Source organism: Pleurodeles waltl, chromosome 12 (genome assembly GCF_031143425.1).
Source record: "Pleurodeles waltl isolate 20211129_DDA chromosome 12, aPleWal1.hap1.20221129, whole genome shotgun sequence".
In the NCBI taxonomy this organism is placed as follows: domain Eukaryota; kingdom Metazoa; phylum Chordata; class Amphibia; order Caudata; family Salamandridae; genus Pleurodeles; species Pleurodeles waltl.
In genome coordinates this window covers 642267350-642289456 of record NC_090451.1, presented here as the reverse complement: position 1 = coordinate 642289456, position 22107 = coordinate 642267350, and the positions used below count along the sequence as shown (strand labels likewise).

At 44.6% G+C, this 22107-nt stretch overlaps 1 protein-coding gene across 1 annotated transcript in view; it reads right to left on the bottom strand.

Annotated features, from left to right (window-relative positions):
- The window catches only part of ATP8B2 (ATPase phospholipid transporting 8B2), a 448074-nt gene that overhangs the window by 412816 nt on the left and 13151 nt on the right, over positions 1 to 22107 (bottom strand). The window contains exon 2 of the mRNA XM_069218199.1: positions 4256 to 4323. Within this exon, the coding sequence (XP_069074300.1) occupies positions 4256 to 4286 (31 nt within the window). The 5' untranslated portion in view covers positions 4287 to 4323. The remainder of the gene's footprint in view (positions 1 to 4255; positions 4324 to 22107) is intronic.

Genomic DNA, 22107 nt, shown 5'->3' with positions numbered 1-22107 from the left:
GTCCTCCGGCCACCAGAGGTCACGTGCCCCTCGCATGCTTCGGCTTGACCGCGCTTGCCTGCCCCATGCGGAGCGGAGCGGAGCACGTGTCGGCATTTACCTGGCCTGGCGGAGTGTCTCCGCCCGAGGCGTAGAATTAGTTACTTGAGATGGCACAGAACTGCCTACAACCTCTGTCACAGAGGGAAGACCTCCCTGGGCCCTCGGTCCCTCTAGATCTAGGGCATCCCACTATCACTCCCACTGAGATCCCGCATAAATGCCATCGGGGTGCTCCTGGACGTTTTTTTCAGGCTCAAAAATGCATTCCTGGGTCAAGCACCCCCTAACTCACATCAGACACCCCGGACAGCCTATTGACTCCAGAGGGTATCATGCCCAACACCCTCCACTCCAGATGGTTCCCATAACGGTTCCAATGGTGACTGATCGTAAACTGCCCTGGTGGCCGGGGATGGTCCCCACAGAGGGGGAATCCGTGGGCTGCGTCTGATAAGTTAGACCGTGAGGAGCTAATGCACCCTAGCTCCTCTGAATGGTCCCCTAAGGAAAAGGTAGACTTGTACGTGGCTGGGAGACTGCGTAAGCCCCTGAATAAAGAAATACATAACTGTCTTTGGGCAGAATGCCTTCAACCTTTTTTGGATGGCAAGGTAGTCGTGACTCCCGAGACTGATGCCAGCATTTCCACCTTTCTGGCTATATACTTCAGAGACCCGAAGAAAGGTATCGACCGTTCCTGGAGTTTGTGTCAGGATAAACTCTTGGAAGGGAAGTCACTGGTCCCTTTACTAAAAATCTGGAAATGACAGAAGACGCCAAAGTATCATGGGCACTTATTTCCCCGAGAGTCTGTCTGGCTGGGCTCAGCATGCCATCATTTTCAAGGGGAATGCCAGATACGCCATCTGTACCAAAAGGCGCAGATCACTCCTTATAAAAAAAGAGGCCCCAAACTGGGGGGCATCTGGCGACTTCAAAAGTTGGGCAGGTGGTGCAGGGTGGATTCTTTAGCTATCCTTTCGTCAAGGAGCTCAGTAGGTTTGTTTGAACATTTAATGCATTAGTGAAAGCCTGACTGTCCATCAAGTGCATCTTCAACCCTTACATTTTCACAGGGACTGGCTGCAGCTGGAGACGCACAGCCGGCCCCACCCTGCCTTACACATCCAATAACCTTTGTAAAGACATCAATGGCAAGACTCCTCCTGCTTTGGGAACTTCTATACAGAGGCCACACACACGACAGAGAAGCTTTTGCAACACTTCGCACAGTGGGGCCCTTTCCAACAACACCCATGATGAATCTAATCTCCTTTCTCATAAACGTTGGGGGCATTTAGCGCAATTCATAGACAACTGGAGGGAGCTCACATCCGATGCCTTGGTTCTCCAAACCGTCCAGGGTTTCGACATGGAGTCCTAGGGGCATCCCCCTTCAAACCAGTCCCTCCTTGCCCCCTCCGCTTCTCAGAGCAAAAGGTTGCTCTTATCCAGGTAGAGATCCAGGAACTCTTTTCCAAAGGGGCCATTCTCCTGTCCACTTTTCACCTTTGGACTTCCTAAGCAATCTCTTTCTGGTGGAGAGGAATCTCCAGGAATTCAACAAATGGTTGGTCTTCCATCATTTTAAGATAGAGGGTATCCATCTTCTTCATGATCTCCCGTGGCCCAAAAACTGGCTGGTACGTTTAGATCTCAAGGAGGCTTACCTGACAGTTCCAATTTTCCCACCACATCGATGGTTCCTACACTTCCATCGGCAAGGCCAGATCTTCGAGATCAACTCCCTTCCATCCAATGGTTGAAGGCCAAGGACAAACTATAGTGGTGGCTCACACACAAGGAGGCCTGGAACAGGCATGCCATTTTAAATTCTCAGCCGGATCTAGTGATCGACCCCAATACCAGCAGCATTGGCTGGGGTATGTTTTGCAGTGCTTTTACCACAGGCTGCGGATGGTCTGCTGCAGAACAGTCCCTCCGTATCAACTGCACTGAATCAATGGCAGGCTCCTTTGCAGTGAAAAGATGGACCAAAGAACGCGTACCGTGTTGCGATCTGCTAAAATGGACAATGTTGTGGCGGTGCGTTACATCAATAACATTGGGGGTACTTGGTCAAAAGCCCTTTCACATTTGGCCAAGGATTTTACGGAATATTGCCTCAAATATCAAGTCATCTGATGACGGAGCATCTTCCAGGGTCGGCCAATCAGGCTGTGGACTGGGAACTGTGTCATCTCCGAGACACAAGTCTTTAGAAGCTGCTTCCAACCATATTCCTAGCTCTCGCGGACCTGTGGAGCCCATTTACGATTGCTCTCTTTGCTTCCCAGCTCGCCCACCAACTCCCATGGTACTTCATTTGGGGACTGGATACCAGCATGGAGGAGACCAACACCTTCCTCAGAGACTGGTCGTTGGAGAAGGGCTATCCCTTCCCACCCTTTGTCATGATAATGAGACTGACGACACAAGCGTGCCGTGGTGGTGGTGACCAGAAGTGGGAGCATCCGCTAGTCTCTAACTCCACAGCCCGATACTCTGTCCTTTCGGGACATCGCTAAGGTCTTGGAGCTTTTTATCTCATGGTCTAGCAACAAATATCTGTCACGCAAGCAACTGTCAGCCAAGTTGGCCACTCTTTTCTGCCAGATATCTTGCCAGAGGGCCTAAGATATGCAGTCCTTATTTATCACGGGGATGACTTTTACCCCAGAAGGGGTCACCTTTCACGTTTCCAGCCGAACAAAGTGTAACTTGTGCCTGATTTTATACCCAGTCTTTCTGGACTCCCCAAAACTGTGTGTGGTCAGATGTATCAAGGTGTATGAGGCCTTGACCGAGGAGCCCCATGGAGCGCGATAACTGCTCACTGCCCTTTCAGAAAACGTTTGAGACAGACTCTTCCCCCACCACTGCACAATGGGTTCAGTGGACCATGAAAGAAACAGGCATTGACACAAAGATATTTAGTGCACACTCTATTAAAGGGGCTATGGCTTCAAACGCTTTTGCCCTTGGGGCTTGCCTGTAGGGTATTTTGAACAGAGCAGGCTGGTCTTCTGATTCAAACTTTAAGAGGTTCTATTTCAAGCCAGTTCCCTCCACTGTGACTCTGGCGGTAGATAAGCTTTAAACTAGCCTAATCCTTACCTCCGGGTCCTGACATACAATAAAAAATTCCTAGCTAATGTAAAGAAAGATTCAATTCTATTAAGGACTCTGAGGTGAGGATTAGCCCATCCAATGTTACGTCATTGCCCACCTAAGTGATTTAAGTAAACTCTTTACTGCTTGTGAAGTACATGTTTTTTTGACTGTACGTTTTCTTCTGATTGGGGACAAGAAGCACTTTATTCATTCGCAATGTAGTGTTGTTCTTGGTACTGGTCCACCTTACTGCATATCTATGTATTAAATCTTGATTTGCTGTTTATTGCAGGATTGGAGTCTTCTAAACAGGAGCTTGTAATTCCTGTTTCTGCTGCAGGACGAAAAAGGGAAAGAGAGAGGGGACTAAAGTGGAGAGTCACTCCTGGAGCCCCAGTGGATGATAAACTTTTATCTTCAGGTTTCCCTAGGTTAATGGGAAATTATGTTTTGTTATTATGCTGTGGCATGACTGCTATCTAATAAAACGAAGAAAGAAAGCCTAGTCCTCGCCTCAGAGACCTTAACAGAATTTAAACTTTCCTTTAAATTAGCTAGGACATTTTTAATTAATCAATGCATGCCAAAAAAATAAAACACACAAGAGTAAGTTGCACTGACAAAGCCATGTGAAACCATAGGAACATGTAGACTACTCAGCACATTCCCTTTTGCCTCAGTTACATGAGCACCATGATCTGCCACACAGACACTGCAGGTTAGAGCTAATCCACCACTACACATTCACCAGGTTCTGAGAACACAAAAGCGCCTGCACTGCTTAAAAGCCAGCAAACAGATAACCTAAATAACTGGAAGTAAAATGGTCTTTGCTTCAAATCTTGGTCAGATCGCTGAAGAACAAAAGCCAGACTACAGATAGCAGAAGAAAACTCTCTCTAAAATAAACCGTTTACAGGTTTTCTCAATATTCAAAGACACAATACATACTTCAAGACCTAGTAATATCCCCCAATATACTGTAATTCTTCAACAACTCTAATGTAACACACACTGCCACATGTTTGAGTGCACACAGACTTCTGTCTGAAAATGGATGAGGATGGATTTGTAACACACGGAGTGTGCATCATCTTACCTGGAGGCAGTTTCTTGGCACAGAGCTCCATGACATCCACACTGTGCTGGAATGGCCCATGGGAGATCCTAAATCAAAGCCAGGAAGGAAAGAAAAGGATTCCATCACTATAGGGAATTAAACAGTTCTGCCAGAGGAGAAACAGCTTGATAAGAAAACACTCCCCAACCATTCCATACAGTCCCTTCCCGCGGTTCAGTGTTTGGGTTCTAGAAGAAGGTATGCCATTGGGTCAAGAGCAGTGGTCACAATCAATATAACTTACATGAATAAATGTGGAGGGAAGGCTGAGGTAAAAGATGACATAAGCCATTAGGAGACCACCAGACTGCAATAGGTATCAATATGCTATCACAGTGGTGGAATGACCTCTGGGACTTAAGCTATCACATGCTGCTGCTGAAGCGACACTGAAAGTGGGCCATTACTTGGCCTGGTCATATTGATGAGGCAAGAGGTGATGATTTATATAGTACACTGTATAAATGTAAAACAGTATGATTTTTAGTCTCTGTAACTCATACCATTCAGTGCAACTACACTAGTTGGAAGTAAAGTGGGGGGAGGGTAGGATCAGATTCGGGGAGAAAATATATGGGAGTCGAGAAGATAAGAGAAGGGGTGCATGGAAATGTAAAACACTGCAGCAGAATATCAGAGACTGTTAATGGCTGGAATGAACTGCGGAGTTGAGGAGGGGAAAAAATGCTGAGGCATGGACTGGCAGGAAGAGTATGAGCTAATACCAGTCAGTCAGTCATGGTGGTTTGTGGATTTCCTAGAGAGAAATATGCCTTGTTTCCAGGGGACATTTGTGGTGGGATGCAGGAAGACTTGGGGGGGGGGGGGGGGCTGATATGGCAATGGAGTAGAAAGGTCTATTCCAGGCAACAAGACAGGTAGTTTTGGGGGCCAGGAAATCACCACCTTGGCAAGACATGCCCACTCTATCTCCCTGCCCCCACGTAAACAGTTCACCCAAACTCAAGGTTCCACAAACAACATACAAATGTAACAGTAAACCACACCCTGCATGTCATGGAGAAGGAAAGGACCTCCAGTTATTGGGGGGGGCGGGGGGAGGACTGTGTGATTTTACACAAGGAGATCGTTTCTGTTCTTAACCCACTTGGGGTGCAAGCATTAATGCCTAAACCCCCAACCTATCAATGAGATCCAATTAATCTCCAATCAGCACATAGCCTGGAAAAAGTGGCCCACGATCGTCCAGGGTTGGGGTACACTTTGTCTGCCACTCCTTTCCTGTAGAGCCTCAGCTCTACATTTGACAGTCATAACTGATCATGGAGAATTTCCAGAGTGCTCACGCATTGTGGAGTCTGGTAGAGCAATATATACGCAAACGATGCAACTGAAGGTTGATGAGTGAGCACAAATCACATCCTCTGTCAGCATTTGTTCTTTTTTGAGTTGGAGTGTCTAGGTTCAGCTTACTCTCCCACAGCATGCGCTCTATTTACCCTACATTACTCCCACCATGCAGGAAAGTGTTCCTGGTGAACGAGGGTGTAGGTTTGCTACATGCATTGAACAACTCTAACATAATGAGATCCAGAAGAACAAACACTTGCAGTGTGTGGAGATAGAAACCACTGCCACCAACAGACGACTATGTATGTAGGTGGGGCACGCACTTATGCGGAATAAGATAGGACGAGGACACTGATTGCCTCTAGTAGGAGACCACTGAGTGCTTCTGCAGAGGAAGACACTGAGTACTTCTGCAGACTTATGTGATGGCAATCCTCCACACAACAGCGAGCGGGATGGAGGAGGACTACTCTCAAATGAAGAGGATAATAGTAGGATGTACATACGCACCTTCCACAGAATAGTAGTGAGAGCAGAAGGTGTAATACCACTGATTGAAAGATTAGTTTGAAGGTACAGGCAAGAGCTTAACACACAATCATTCTGTAGGTTGGGCAAACAAGGGAATACTAACCCAGCGAACTGAACAGCATAAGGGTATGGAGGAGCACTCTCCAAAGAAAAAACGTACAATGTAAAGTATTAAAGAACTACTAATAAATACATAAATAAGGTGACAGCATGCAGACAGAGTTGAAGCACATTTAACCCGCTTGGCATGCAACATAATTAAAGCCCCTCATTGGGCTCCAACAAAAGTTTAAGAAAATATTGACAGTTTTGTAAAGACACCTAATTTGAAGAATTAATTAGATCTGGTTAAGTAGTCAAAACAGAGAGCTGGTAAGATGAAGCGTGTATAAAGAGGGCACAGTCAGGACTAGCAAGATGCAGGTTATGTTTAACATTTATCGTAAGAAATATCTTGAGTCTTTTATCACTGAACTATTTTTTTTATATTTGGGCCAAATAGAGCAGATTTGGACACATTTTCAGTGATTCCACTGTAATGAAAATGTCACTTACCCAGTGTACATCTGTTCGTGGCATCAGTCGCTGTAGATTCGCATGTTTTGCATAGCTCGCCATCTGGTGTTGGGCTGGAGTGTTACAAGTTGTTTGTCTTCGAAGAAGTCTTTCGAGTCACGGGACTGAGTGACTCCTCCTTTTGTCTCCATTGCGCATGGGCGTCGACTCCATCTTCGATTGTTTTTCCCCCGCAGAGGGTGAGGTAGGAGTTGAATTGTAGTAATAGTGCCCATGCAATGGAGTGACTAAGTATGTACTTATTTAAGGTTGAAATGATATATATACAAATAGTTGAAGGTAACTTCCGAACTGCTACAGGCTCCCGGGGAGGCGGGTGGGCACATGCGAATCTACAGCGACTGATGCCACGAACAGATGTACACTGGGTAAGTGACATTTTCAGTTCGATGGCATCTGTCGCTGTAGATACGCATGTTTTGCATAGACTAGTAAGCAGTTATCTCCCCAAAAGCGGTGGCTCAGCCTGTAGGAGTGGAAGTAGTCTGAAACAATGTTCTTAATACGGCTTGACCTACTGTGGCTTGTTGTGCGGATAACACGTCTACACAGTAGTGCTTGGTGAATGTGTGAGGCGTAGACCATGTGGCTGCCTTACATATTTCTTGCATTGGGATGTTTCCTAGAAAGGCCATGGTAGCACCTTTCTTTCTGGTTGAGTGTGCCCTTGGTGTAATGGGCAGCTGTCGTTTAGCTTTAAGGTAGCAGATTTGGATGCATTTAACTATCGATCTGGCTATACCTTGTTTTGATATTGGGTTTCCTGCATGAGGTTTTTGAAATGCAATAAATAGTTGTTTAGTCTTTCTGATGTTCTTTGTTCTATCAATGTAATACACTAATGCTCTTTTGACATCTAATGTATGTAGTGCCCTCTCAGCTACGGTATCTGGCTGTGGAAAGAACACTGGAAGTTCCACTGTTTGATTTAGATGGAACGGTGAAATAACCTTTGGTAAAAATTTAGGATTAGTCCTTAGGACGACCTTATTCTTGTGTAGTTGTATAAAAGGTTCTTGTATTGTAAACGCCTGAATCTCGCTTACTCTTCTTAGGGAAGTAATGGCGATGAGAAATGCAACCTTCCAGGTTAGGAACTGTATTTCGCAGGAGTGCATGGGTTCAAAAGGTGGACCCATAAGTCTAATTAGGACAACATTTAGGTTCCATGAAGGAACAGGTGGTGTTCTTGGTGGTATAATTCTCTTAAGGCCCTCCATGAATGCTTTAATGACTGGTATCCTATATAGGGAAGTTGAATAGGTAGTCTGAAGGTATGCAGATATTGCTGCAAGGTGTATTTTAATGGAAGAGAAAGCCAGGTTAGATTTTTGTAAGTGAAGCAAGTAACCCACTACATGTTGTGGAGTCGTGTGTAATGGTTGGATTTGATTAATATGGCAGTAGCAAACAAACCTCTTCCATTTACTTGCATAGCAGTGCCTGGTGGATGGCCTTCTGGCTTGCTTTATGACTTCCATACATTCTTGGGTAAGTTGTAAGTGCCCGAATTCTAGGATTTCAGGAGCCAAATTGCTAGATTCAGCGATGCTGGATCTGGGTGTCTGATCTTTTGGTTGTGTTGTGTCAATAGATCTGGCCTGTTGGGCAATTTGATGTGGGGTACTACTGATAGGTCTAGCAGCGTTGTGTACCAGGGTTGCCTTGCCCAAGTTGGTGCTATTAATATGAGTTTGAGTTTGTTTTGACTGAGTTTGTTTACCAGGTAAGGAAGGAGAGGGAGAGGAGGAAAAGCGTAAGCAAATATCCCTGACCAGTTCATCCATAGGGCATTGCCTTGGGACTGCTTGTGTGGGTATCTGGATGCGAAGTTTTGGCATTTTGCGTTCTCCTTCGTCGCAAACAAGTCTATTTGAGGTGTTCCCCAGAGTTTGAAATAGGTGTTCAGAATTTGGGGGTGAATTTCCCATTCGTGGACCTGTTGGTGATCTCGAGAGAGATTGTCTGCGAGTTGATTCTGAATCCCTGGTATAAATTGTGCTATTAGGCGAATTTGGTTGTGAAGTGCCCAACGCCAAATTTTTTGTGCTAGCAGGCTTAACTGCGTGGAGTGTGTCCCCCCTTGTTTGTTTAGATAATACATTGTTGTCATGTTGTCTGTCTTGACGAGAATGTATTTGTGAACTATTATTGGTTGGAAAGCTTTTAGTGCTTGAAAAACTGCTAGCAGTTCTAGGTGATTTATATGCAGTTTTGTTTGATGTACGTTCCATTGTCCTTGTATGCTGTGTTGATCGAGGTGTGCTCCCCACCCTGTCATGGAAGCATCTGTTGTTATTACGTATTGTGGCACTGGGTCTTGGAAAGGCCGCCCTTTGTTTAAATTTATGTTGTTCCACCATAGAAGCGAGAGGTAAGTTTGGCGGTCTATTAACACCAGATCTAGAAGATGACCCTGTGCTTGTGACCACTGTGATGCTAGGCACTGTTGTAAGGGCCTCATGTGCAGTCTTGCGTTTGGGACAATGGCTATGCATGAAGACATCATGCCTAGGAGTTGTAATATCATCTTTGCTTGTATCTTTTGTGTTGGATACATGCGTTGTATGATGTTGTTGAAATTTTGAATTCTTTGGGGACTTGGAGTGGCTACTCCTTTTGTTGAGTCTATTATGGCTCCTAGGTATTGTTGTACCTTGCACGGCAGAATGTTGGATTTTGTGAAGTTGACGGTGAACCCTAGTTTGAAGAGGGTTTGTATGATCTGATTTGTGTGGTTTGAGCACTCTATTAACGAATGGGCCTTGATTAGCCAGTCGTCTAGATATGGGAACACATGTATTTGCTGCCTTCTGATGTGTGCAGCGACTACTGCTAGACATTTGGTAAAGACTCTTGGTGCGGTTGTTAATCCGAAAGGCAATACCTTGAATTGGTAATGTATTCCTTTGAATACAAACCTTAGGTATTTCCTGTGCGATGGGTGTATTGGTATATGGAAATACGCGTCTTTGAGGTCTAAAGTTGTCATGTAGTCGTGTAGTTTTAGCAATGGTAACACTTCTTGTAGTATGACCATGTGAAAGTGGTTTGATTTGATGAATGTGTTTACTATTCTGAGGTCTAGGATTGGTCTCAGCGTTTTGTCCTTCTTTGGTATCAGAAAGTACAGTGAGTAAACTCCTGTGTTTATTTGTGTGTTTGGTACTAATTCGATTGCATTCTTCTGCAATAGTGCCTGCACTTCTATCTCCAGGAGATTGGAATGATGTTTTGTCAAATTTTGTGCTTTTGGTGGTATGTTTGGAGGGAATTGTAGAAATTCTATGCAATAACCATGTTGGATAATTGCTAGAACCCAAGTGTCTGTAGTGATTTCCTCCCATGCTTTGTAATAATGACCTATTCTTCCCCCCACTGGTGTTGTGTGGAGGGGGTGAGTGACATGTGAGTCACTGCTTAGTAGTAGGGGTTTTGGGGCTTTGAAATTTTCCCCTATTCCTAGGGAATTGCCCTCCTCTATATTGTCCCCGAAAACCTCCTCTGTACTGTCCCTGGTAACTGGACGGTGTTGCCTGTGAGGTGCTGGCTTGTGTGCCCTGACCCCGAAACCCCCCTCTAAAGGGTTTTTTACGGAATGTGCTGTAATTCCCTCTGCTCTGCGGGGAGTAGAGTGCGCCCATGGCTTTAGCAGTGTCCGTGTCCTTTTTGAGTTTCTCAATCGCTGTGTCCACTTCTGGACCGAACAGTTCTTTTTCGTTAAAAGGCATATTGAGAACTGCTTGCTGAATCTCTGGTTTAAATCCAGACGTTCGTAGCCATGCATGCCTTCTGATAGTTACAGATGTATTAATTGTCCGTGCAGCTGTATCTGCAGCGTCCATGGAGGAGCGTATTTGGTTGTTTGAAATGTTCTGTCCCTCCTCAACCACTTGTTTTGCCCTCTTTTGTAGGTCCTTGGGCAGATGTTCCATGAGATGTTGCATCTCATCCCAATGGGCTCTGTCATAGCGCGCAAGTAGTGCCTGAGAGTTAGCGATGCGCCACTGGTTTGCAGCTTGTGCTGCGACTCTCTTACCAGCTGCATCGAACTTGCGGCTTTCTTTATCTGGGGGTGGTGCATCTCCAGATGTGTGGGAGTTGGCCCTTTTCCTAGCTGCTCCTACAACGACAGAGTCTGGTGGCAGCTGTGTAGTGATGAAAACCGGGTCTGTAGGAGGCGCCTTATACTTTTTTCCCACTCTTGGTGTGATTGCCCTACTTTTGACCGGCTCCTTAAAGATTTCTTTTGCGTGCCGGAGCATACCAGGGAGCATAGGCAGGCTTTGGTAGCAGCTGTGGGTGGAGGAGAGGGTGTTGAATAAAAAGTCATCCTCGACCTGTTCTGAGTGGAGGCTTACATAGTGAAATTGTGCTGCTCTAGCCACCACTTGAGAATAAGCAGTGCTGTCCTCTGGTGGAGATGGCTTCGTAGGGTATGCCTCCGGGCTGTTATCTGACACTGGGGCGTCGTATAAGTCCCATGCGTCCTGATCTTGGTCACCCTGGCTCATGGTGGTGTGAGCTGGGGAATGTGATGGAGTTTGTGCTGGTGAGACGTTAATTACAGGTGGAGGAGAAGGTGGTGGAGTAACCTTTTTCACCACCTTTGTTTGTGGTGTTTGTTCAGTTTGGAACTCCAATCTTCTCTTTCTTCTAATAGGGGGAAGGGTGCTTATTTTTCCTGTCCCCTCCTGTATGAAAATACGCTTTTGCGTATGGTCTACATCAGTTGATTGTAGCTCTTCCTCAAACCTATGCTTTCGCATTTGGGAGGTTAGCGATTGCTCTTCTGTATAAGAGCCTGAAACTGGGTCGGTTGCAGTTTGTTTTGGCACCGAAACCCGGTCTGCATCTTTTTTCGGCTCCGAGGTGACTTTTTTCTTTTTCGGGGCCGAAACCTCTCGGCGTCGATCTTCGTCGGTGCCGCTGTCTCGGCGTCGAGCCATGTCTACACCGGTATCTCGGTGTCGATGCTTGTCTCCAGCACTTTCTCGGTCCCGAGAAGGCTGCGTGCCGGTGTCTCGACCGGAGTCGGACGATCTCGGCACTGTTTGGGCCTTTTTCGGTGCCGACGGTCGGTCACCGAATTTATGGGTCGAGCCATGGCCTGGTGGCAGTGGCGTCCCCTGGGCCTTGTAAATCTTCTTCTGAGTGGTTTTCGACGTCTTACTCACGGTTTGTGTATCGTCGAATCCTTCGGAGTCCGATTCGTGGATCGAAAAGGTTCCTTCCTCTTCTTGTTCCTCGAACTCTCGGTGGGCTGTCGGCGCGGACGCCATCTGAAGTCTTCTGGCTCGACGGTCTCGGAGTGTTTTTCGGGACCGGAACGCACGACAGGCCTCGCAGGTGTCTTCACTGTGCTCAGGTGACAGGCACAGGTTACAGACCAAGTGTTGGTCTGTATAGGGGTATTTATTGTGGCATTTGGGACAGAAGCGGAACGGGGTCCGTTCCATCTGCGTTCTTCTGCACGCGGTCGGGCCGACCAGGCCCCGACGGGGGATCGAAAAACTACCCCGAAGGGCACCGGAGCTCTTCGATCTTTCGACGTGGTGTTGAATCTAACTACGCCGATCCCGAACGCAACAATACCGACGAAAATCTTCCGAAATTAGCTATCTTTCCGTTCCGAAACTCGGAGCGACAGGAACACGTCCGAACCCGATGGCGGAAAAAAAACAATCGAAGATGGAGTCGACGCCCATGCGCAATGGAGACAAAAGGAGGAGTCACTCGGTCCCGTGACTCGAAAGACTTCTTCGAAGACAAACAACTTGTAACACTCCGGCCCAACACCAGATGGCGAGCTATGCAAAACATGCGTATCTACAGCGACAGATGCCATCGAACATATTCATTACTATTTTACCCTTCTTTTCTCTATAAACGACGTTTAATTGTGGATCTAGTAGCAAGGTGGGGATTTATACATATTGACTGGTTAAAACCTTAAAAAAGAAAGTATTAAACCACGCCAAGTGTGGACTGATGATCAGCTATGAAAGTCTGTGGTCAGCCTGTTGAAACGTAGGTGTAAGGAAGTTTTCCTAAATGCCACCTTGTGTGAGCAACACAGGTTACACAGTGGAGTTACGTGCATTTCTGGGTTGGGTCCAGCCACTTCAACCTATTTGCTGAAAATTCTGAAATGAAAATGAGGAGCAATAATGACGAACACTGGACAGGCAATATGGGAATGTTTTGGGTGTTAAATTAAAATCACAATAACGCAAAGGCAAGGGAGAGAGAAAGACCTGAGAGCTCAAACAACTGAACATGATCACCCAATGGCATTCTACAACATTCAAAGAACTTGAGTATTACTACCTTTGAAAAGATTAATGGAATGTTTTGATTTAAAAACAGAAAATGTTGATTTAACATTATCCCGATGTATATATATTTAACCTACGAAATAACAGAAAATAAACACAGAAAATATTCCCAGAGCACGTAATACTACATGCTCCTTTGCTATCATACATTATCAATTATCTTCCAAACTATTTGGAGATCTATGTTGGTTGCTTAACGTGCATCAGTTAGAAACTCTACAATGCCTTGGTAAGACATTTATAAAAATGTAGAAAAGTGCATTCAATTTTGGGTGAATAATATATGAACAATTAAATAGGTGAACTATAAAGTTTCAACAGTGGCTAACACATAAATCAAGGAGTGGAAGACGTGTGCTTTGAACAGCTGGTGTTGTTTTCTTTAGCGAGAAGGCAGCTGATACCAATATAACTAGATTTTTAATGAATATATCAGGAACTGGCAGAACACCTGCTCATCCACTGAGAGAACAGGACAAGTAGTTATCCGCTATGACTGTGGTCCAGGTAGTATCAGTCACAACTTTTAAGTCCAGTTCAGGTTCATTAATTTAATTCTTTATTTCAGTTAGTAATATGGCCATAAAAATACAAAACAATACATGTCAAGTTCAAAAACATTGCAATATTAAAAATGGATATCATAAATAAAAACAATCAATGATCGTTCATGATGTTGTAATTCATACATCTTAAGCCCCTACATCTATTAATCTAAATGAAAATAGCTAAACAAACAAACCAAATACATAAGCAACACCATAGTGCTGCTAACAGCACAAATAAATCAACTAACCATGAAAAAACAACTTAAATAACAATACATCTTTCCTTTTTACAGCCCATTTTAGAAAGGAGCAAATATTGACGCAGTCTGACGGAGATCCCTTGGTTTGCGTACATACCAAAGCAGCCAATGGAGTTTGAATACCCCACCTCCTGACAAAAGGGAACAAATACAACCTGCTAAATTCCAGATAAAATTTACAAAAGAATACAAAGTGTAGCAGTATTTTGGGTGACACTTCATCACAGGGGCTTGCCGCAATGCTAGCCATCTCAAGGTGGCATCTCAAGAAGCCCAAATGAAATTGAGGAGTCAACTCAACTCAAATATGGAGCCATTCACAGTGAAGCGTGCAAAGAAACATATTCTCCAACTGTGGTTTTAGGGGACTCAATTATTTCTTTACTGACTTGTCTATTTTATTTAAACAAAGACTTTACCCGAAGCAAGCCCTGCTTAACCATTCTATCAAGCTTATGAAAAAGCTGTGGCTCTCTCAAGATCACACGGACCCAACTTAACATATTGCAGCCAGGGGTTGCCTAATGCCCTGTCACATTCCAGATAATCCTGAACTATTTCTCTATTAAAACCAGCATGGGGGTTGGTCCATATAGAGCACCACAACAATAGGGAAGCTTAATTAATAGCATCCTGTACATACTACATCCCTAGCTCCTGGTGGATAGTATAGGTGGAGCAGGTTGTTGGCACTCCCAGGAGTCTCTGTAACACACTGTTTTGCGCACCTTGAAGAGGCATGGGATTTACAAAGCACCATAGGCCAGTACCATACAATAAAATAGGAAGACACTTTTTCCTGTAAATCTCCAACAATGGGATTACAGGCTTTTTTCCAATGTGGCGAGCCAAAATAAAAACAAACTCAGTGGTGCCAATTAAATGTTCACTTTAAGGTGGAAATACAAGGTACTCAGTTCCCCTTTGAATCAAAAACCACTCCCAAAAAAGGGAATTCAGGGTTAAAGACCACAGATTGGCATCTCAACTTGATATCCATCATCTTGGTTTGCTCTAGATTACACAACATTATAAATGTTTTAGAGCGATTTGTTTCCTGGCCCCAGGGTCCCATAAATAACACAAATTCATCAATTAGGATCTTCAAACCATTAGGGGTTCTAGCCAGCAATACAGCATCATCCGCGTATAGCAATACAGGGACTTTTATTCCTGCAATGGATGGGGAATCAGTAACTCTGTTAGACAAAATGGGCCCCAAGCCAGTAAAATATAACCAGAAAAGCAGAGGGGCTAATATGCAACCCTGGCATAACCCTGTCCAATTCTAAATCCCTCTGACCTTTCACCTGTTGGACCATACCAGACTGAGGCAGAAAGATCATAGTGGAGGGCTCTCAAGAATAAAACCAGGTGATCATCAACCCCCAGGTCAGTCAGTATCCTCAAAACTTTGAGCTCACCACACTGTCGAAGAAGGTGCAGGACAGATCCATGAAGGTCAGGCACATTGAACCCTGCTTAGCAATGCTATACTTAGTTATCAGGAAGTGCATGTTTAAACATTGCTCCACTGTGCCCGGCCCCTCATGAAATCTGTACTGCGCCTCCGACAAGATGCTGTTTCTTCTCACGAGTCCAGGAGGCAGTCCAGCACCACTCTACCAACTATTTTAACAACCAAGTCAAATAATGAAATTGGACGATAACATTCCGGCAGGTGGGGGATCGCTCTTTTTAAATAAAGGGAGAAAAAAATGCTGGGTGGCAAGATTGTGTTGGCCAGTCTTACAAGAGGCATTAGAACAATAACAGAGTAAAGGGGCCCAAAGATTTGGGCGGTTTTAAATAAATCCATAGACACCCCATCTGGACCTGGCGCCTTCATGTTCTTACTCCTTCAATAGAAAATTCCAATTACAAGGGAAATTCTACCTCCTCCTCTACTGCCTCCACTTCACTCGGTGAGCCATAGTCTATTTTAGAGTGCTCAAACCAAGCATGCTGGCTGATGATGGTATTTACAGTGTTAGAACGTCCAGTTTAGGTTAATACTAAGTGATACACCACTGGTTGGTGCTACATGCCTGTCAGAAATACCAGGAATGAGTGATGGTGCTGTTTTTTATTCTTAAACCATTTGATTAAAATCGACAATACATCAAAAAGGTCACCGCAAGTTAAAACTGCACAGATGGATGGCATCAAACATAATGGTGTGTGACAGGATATGGCAAAGGTGGAATACAACCAAAATATAAACTACCACTCTGGTTGAAGGAGATGGTAACAAGAGGGTGTGGATACGATGATCCCACAATGTAAGGTAAAAGTAAGAGGACATGATGACACCTTTTTGGAGATATTTCTTTGTTTTAGTTCCTTTTTTGTACCTTGAAAGGGATGTTGAAGCCTTCAAAAAAATGAAGGTTTTTTTCGTTTCTAGAAGATGATTGTGGTTAATGTGACAGAACAAAGAAACCAGAGAGGACAAGGTAAGAGTATTTCTAGATAATTAACCATAAAGATACTCCACTCTTTTTGTCACAAAGTAAATAGACACCATAACGTTAACAAATTTTAAAGTATTTTCTACATGAAAGATAATGATGAACAACTAGGATATCACCGTGGAAAGCATCCAAAAGGGGACAGAGCTATAAAACAAACTGCAAACATAGAACTGTGTGAATTATTATTACATAGACAACAAACCTCAAAAGGAAAGTAACAATTATTGGTATACTTTGAAGAAAAGTTTACTTTCTTTGGTGGCGGACACATCTGTACAAGCCCTACATTCAAAAAGCTCTGTGGAGCAATAGTATTCACAGATAACATACAACACGTTCAATATATCACAAACAATAGCCATGTGTCAGACTCCGTTTGAGAGCAGTGACTGGACCTCTATCATGGTGGTTGAAACGGTTTGCCACTGGTTTTGTGGAAACAGTTCTGCAAACTGGGCCGAATTCAACCATTAATGCACTTGAATCGAACAATAGTGCGGGCGAGCAGTCATTGAGGTAATGTGAGGGAAACAGCTCAGAACTCAACTGTCACACAACAGACATTAACTCTTAGCTTGTCTTTCTCAATTAGCAAATAGTTTAATCACACAGCGAAATGGAACACAAAGCAATTTGGTTACTGATATCATAACCAGGAATACAACCCTGTTTTCTGTACACTAATCAAAGTTCAGTTCAATAGTTCTTATTGCAGGTTTGACTTACTCAGGAAGTCTCAAAGCACAGGCTCAATTCCTTCAGAGCTCTTCTTTATTCCTCTGCAATGGTGATCAGTGGTGACTCACAGAAACTGTCTCACTGATCAGATGATTTAACGGGACAGCCTGCACCTTCAGCCCTTGCAGCAGCCCGCTCATCAGCAATTTAATTAACAGACAATTATAACATGGTAGGTCCAGATATCACTGCAATAATTTGTATGCAGCTGTGGCATACCAGGCTAACAAAGCTCCCCTCAACAGTGACAAGTAGCTTTGACCTCCTGGGCCAACCAGCTGTAGTTGGCCGCGACCTGCCTTCTTTGCTTCTGGCATCGCAGCACCAGCATGCGGCCCACAGCAGCTGTCAGCAGACATGGCTGCACTTGAATTGTTGAAGACTATAGGACAGTTCTCAGCAGAAACTCACAGCGACACCAGGAGACACACACACATGAAGAATTACTCCTGGCTTTGCTCTCCAATAAAGTCCTCTTTCTTTGGGTGTTTCTCATTTCGGAAACTTTCTTGGTTTCCTCTCCTGGACAGTCTCCTCTGCCACATAGCCAAGGATTCTTCTCTCACTCAACAGGCACAAAGGCTTCTAGCATCTTCAGTCCACTCCTCAGCCCTTCCACGAGAAACTGTTAATTTTGGGTGATATCCACCCTACCTCTAGGAAACTGTCTGTCAGACAAATACCAGCTCTGGTTGCACAGCAGTTCTTTAAGTACTCTGCAGACTACTCCCATGCTTGGTCAAGAAAGACTTATGACTGGAACAAAGTGGGGAGGTTTGGATCCCACCTCTATATACATTTATCAGACAGGGAATATGGACCCACTGTCTCATGCTTCAGGACTGGTTAGGGTTTTCCCTTACAAATGTAATTTCCAAGGTTCTCTCCAGACAACGTCTCTGTGTAAAGTGATCACAAGCACATCATGGAGTAACAGGACTGGCTCCAATCAAGAGTATCCACAATGAAGTACGAGATCCCCTCGTACTGTTACTATCAACCTTCCTGTAGTATTACTAAAAGAGATACAAAAGGGCAGGCTCTTCCCTATAAATGTCCTCACTTTGAACAAAAGAAACTGTTGTTTCACCCTTCAGCTGTAAATCTAACTAATGACTGCTCAGGAAGAACTAATCAGCAGCCCTTTGCTAGGAAAGTCTTCACTGAAGTTCTAAAAGTAGGCCTGTATCCAATGTCTTCTCGTTAATGACTGAATCTCCATCATTCAGATACAGGAATGCAGGCAATACACTTCCACTGTCAGAGGAACTTGCCCTCATCTTCCACCCTGTGTGTCATACTAAACCAGGAGTATCTGAAATGGATCCCACTGGCTTCAGTATTCATATGCACACAATAGATGGATCACATGCACACTATACGCATGTAATGTCAGTGCAGGGTTCTGGATCTTCAAATAACAGAACTTTACACAAGAGAAGTCAGTACACCATGCTCTTGCTGACAGAGAAAGGTGGTGTGGTCAAACTATAAACATAAAACATGGTACACTGCTACCACCACTTTACTTTGGATGCACCCACAACAGGGACAGTAGTCCGCTCTCTTTTTTCCAAGGCCTCCCCACCATGGCAGATCACACGAAAGGTCCCAGATCTCACATTTTCAGAGACAAGCCTAGTGCTCTGCCTCTTGCTGCAGTAAGGTGATTCTAGGGCTAAAGGAAGTCAGGATACTAGATTCACATGCAGTCAGGGACTCAGTGCAGAGATACACACCTGTTCAATTCTGGGGTCATTCCCAATACAACCCAACACCAATGTTTCAGTTCAGACCATAGAAAATGTTTGTTGAGGTCAATGTAATAAACGTTAACCACTGAAAATGTTTGTTCTGCTAGATGTTTTACAGGTGTCAAGATACACTTGGGGCAAACATTCTTAAGTGCACAAATAAAAATGATGATCTGTGACTTTCAGGCTATAAACTTCTGGATAAGCATTCAGAACACTTAATAATGGTTGGGTTCGTTATCTCCCCTAAGTGAGGGGAAAACCAGCTTCTTCACTGGTCCATTTACAGCTGTTGCTACAAGAGTTGCGCTGCACATTTTGGAGGGCGGGGGGCTTGTTTGCACTGACATACGGACTTGGACCTGCTGGGAGTGGCTGGTGCAGAGAAGAAATGAAAAGCGGGGCCACCAGGCATGCTAGCTCTGCTTATAAATCCTTTCCCTGCTTTAAATGTGCCCACCCAATCGCGTTGAAGAGTGCATTATAGAACCAAATTTTTCTCCACTGCCAGTCTTCCATAGGAAAATAAGTTTAGGCCAGTAGTGAGGACTCCAAAATGTTTTGGCTCTGTATATTATCATAGAAGACCCTGTGTTGAGGTGAGAGCTTCATTATCCATGAAAGAGTGGCCTGGTGTTATGGCTACCAGATGACAAAAAGCAACAAAAATATACATTTCCGGTGCCTCTTAACATACCCTCACTCATGGCTCAGGCTCATTCATAATTATGGGAGTAGGTAATTAACAACAGTTGTTGAGGGAAACAAAGCTCAACTAATGGCAGGGCCACTTTTAAAAATTTGACAACGCAAGCATCTGCGGTCTGGTCATCAACGTCTACATAAAAACTCAGATTGTGATCTATGATCTGCCAGGCGGCCCAAATCTGAATGCCTAAGACTGATTGCTCATACTGAACAGTTATCTGAAGGTTTCACCTTCAATGCCTGGAAACTCTCTCTGCATGAATGCTACTTGGCGTTTACATTCTTCTCATATTGTATGCTTCCCTTATATGCACACCAAAAATAATTAACGCCAGCTAACCAAAACAGTCTGTACAGCATGCTATAGCAAACTGGAAACCGGTAGAAGACCAACCTTATCTTTGGACAGTACAAGGCACTACGCAAAAACAGGCACATGTTGATTTTAAAGTGTAAAGCTTGGTGAGAAATGGGCAGGATCTAACCAGCGCAAACATTGGAGAACACTTAACCATACCAAGACTGTGCATGCAAATATCAAAAGCAAACATAAGCTATGTCAATTTTATGTGCTGTAAAGACATGGATGTTGCTAGTGATAAAATACAGGATAGATAATGAAACCATTAAAAAAATTACAAAAATTAAAAAAAATCACACAGACGTTTACAAGCCAAAGCTACATTTTTGCATCAGTTATGGATGGGTCCACTAATTCATCATAACAGGAAAAGAGGTGGAAGTGATAGAAAGATTCACAGGGGAAACAAAAATGTGGATCGACAACAAGCTTTCTGAGTTCTGCTTAAACAGTCATAGCAGACAAAGAAGTATATGTATAAGTGTTTAGACCACAACAGAACTATAGACGAAGAGGTTCGTGAGAATAGGATAAAAGCATTACAGAAAAATCGTTCAGGTAAGTACATTTTTAAACAGGAATTCTTTTCACTTTAAAAAGTTTCCAGAAGTTAAGGTGAGTAGTGGGCAAGGTCCAAGGCAACACCCACAGTACACCATCAGCACCCAATACATTATTATGGGGATTGGTCACTGTGAAAATAGGCTGCAGACTCTGGCCTGAAGGCCAGTCGGGCTGAACCGACAGCGGGGCTCAGGCCTCACGATGCTCAGGCACATGAAGGCCCCTTTGGTCTTTTTCTCCACAGCTCAGGGAGATGGTGCAGAGGTGACCTTAGGAATCGTTTTTTTCTGACAGGAGTGGTAGAGGGGAGCTGCGTGCAGAGGCTGCAGGCATCAGAAAGTCCAGAAGGGATGAAACCATGATGAACTCAGATTCTGAAGGGCTGGGGAGCCTTGTTGGCACCGGTCGGAGCCCTTCAATTCAGGTCGAAAACAGCTGGTGCAGTGGTGACTTCATGTGTCAGATTTTGGTGGTTCCAGAGGCTTCAGAGTTCCTTCTTTTGCAGGATGTTGGAGAACAGGTCATCTGTTCATAGGACGTCTTTTTCGAAGGCAGGCAATCCTCCCGGGTTTCGGGAGTCACAGCTGCAGAACAAGTCAACTTTGGGGCAGGTTTTCAACGAGGAATGCAGACAGGACAGCAGGGTTGGTACCAGGTCAGCTGCTTCTTTTCCTGCTCTTCTTTGTCCTTGGTCTTCTTGGGTTGTCAAGATCTGCTTCTCTGGTGTCAGAGGCTCCTCTAAATACTGAATTTAGGAGTGTTAGGGTGTGTAGGGTAGTAGCCAATGTGCTACTGATCATTGGGGTCACTACGCCCCCTGTATGACCACCTCCTGTGGAAATTCGGCATAACCCTGTCCCAGAATTCATAGGTATGCTATCTCAAATATGGCTGCCTCTGAAAAATCGTGGCCACATCGCAGTAGCCCACCTTAGGGGTGGTACTAGTGTGGAGGGAGCATGTCTACCTGACTAGCCAATTTCCCCACCTGTCCAGGCACCAAATGGGCTCTGGCCAGGTGGGATGGCTTCCTCTCCTGTTAGGGGAGCCAGATTCACATTTCAAAGGTAGCAGCCCTCTAAAGCTTGCTACTTTAGGAATGAAAAGGAGCAGGTCATTCTGTGGTAGGGGGTGTTACACCCTCTTCCCAGACAGGCTTTTGTTCTGGTCCTCCTGAGAACAGAAAGCTCTCACCCTAGGGGTCTAGAATGGTATCTCGGGTGGCAGGCTGGTAGAATCCAGTCAGTGAGCACACCCGAGGCTGGTAGGGCTTCAGGGGACACCTCTAAGGTGCCCTCTGGGTGCATATATTGGTAAATCCAACACTGGCATCAGAGTGGGTTGACTAATATGAGATGTTTGATACCAAACATCCCTATCTTCAGTGAAGTCATCATGCAGCTGGGAAACTTGTATTGACCAGTGCCCAGCACGTGCATTTAAAATAGCTTCCCTGGTCACTTACTATGTCAGAGAGTTGACAAAAACACAATAGGGGCATATATGCTTGTGCAGATAAGCCCTCACATGTATCATAATACACCTTGCCTTAGGGCTGTAAGGCCTGCTAGAGGGGTCGCATACATATACTGCATGCAGTGTTAGGGGACATGGCACAAAGGTTGTGTGCCATGTCATGTTTTCACTTTTGTCTGCACCAAAGCATGT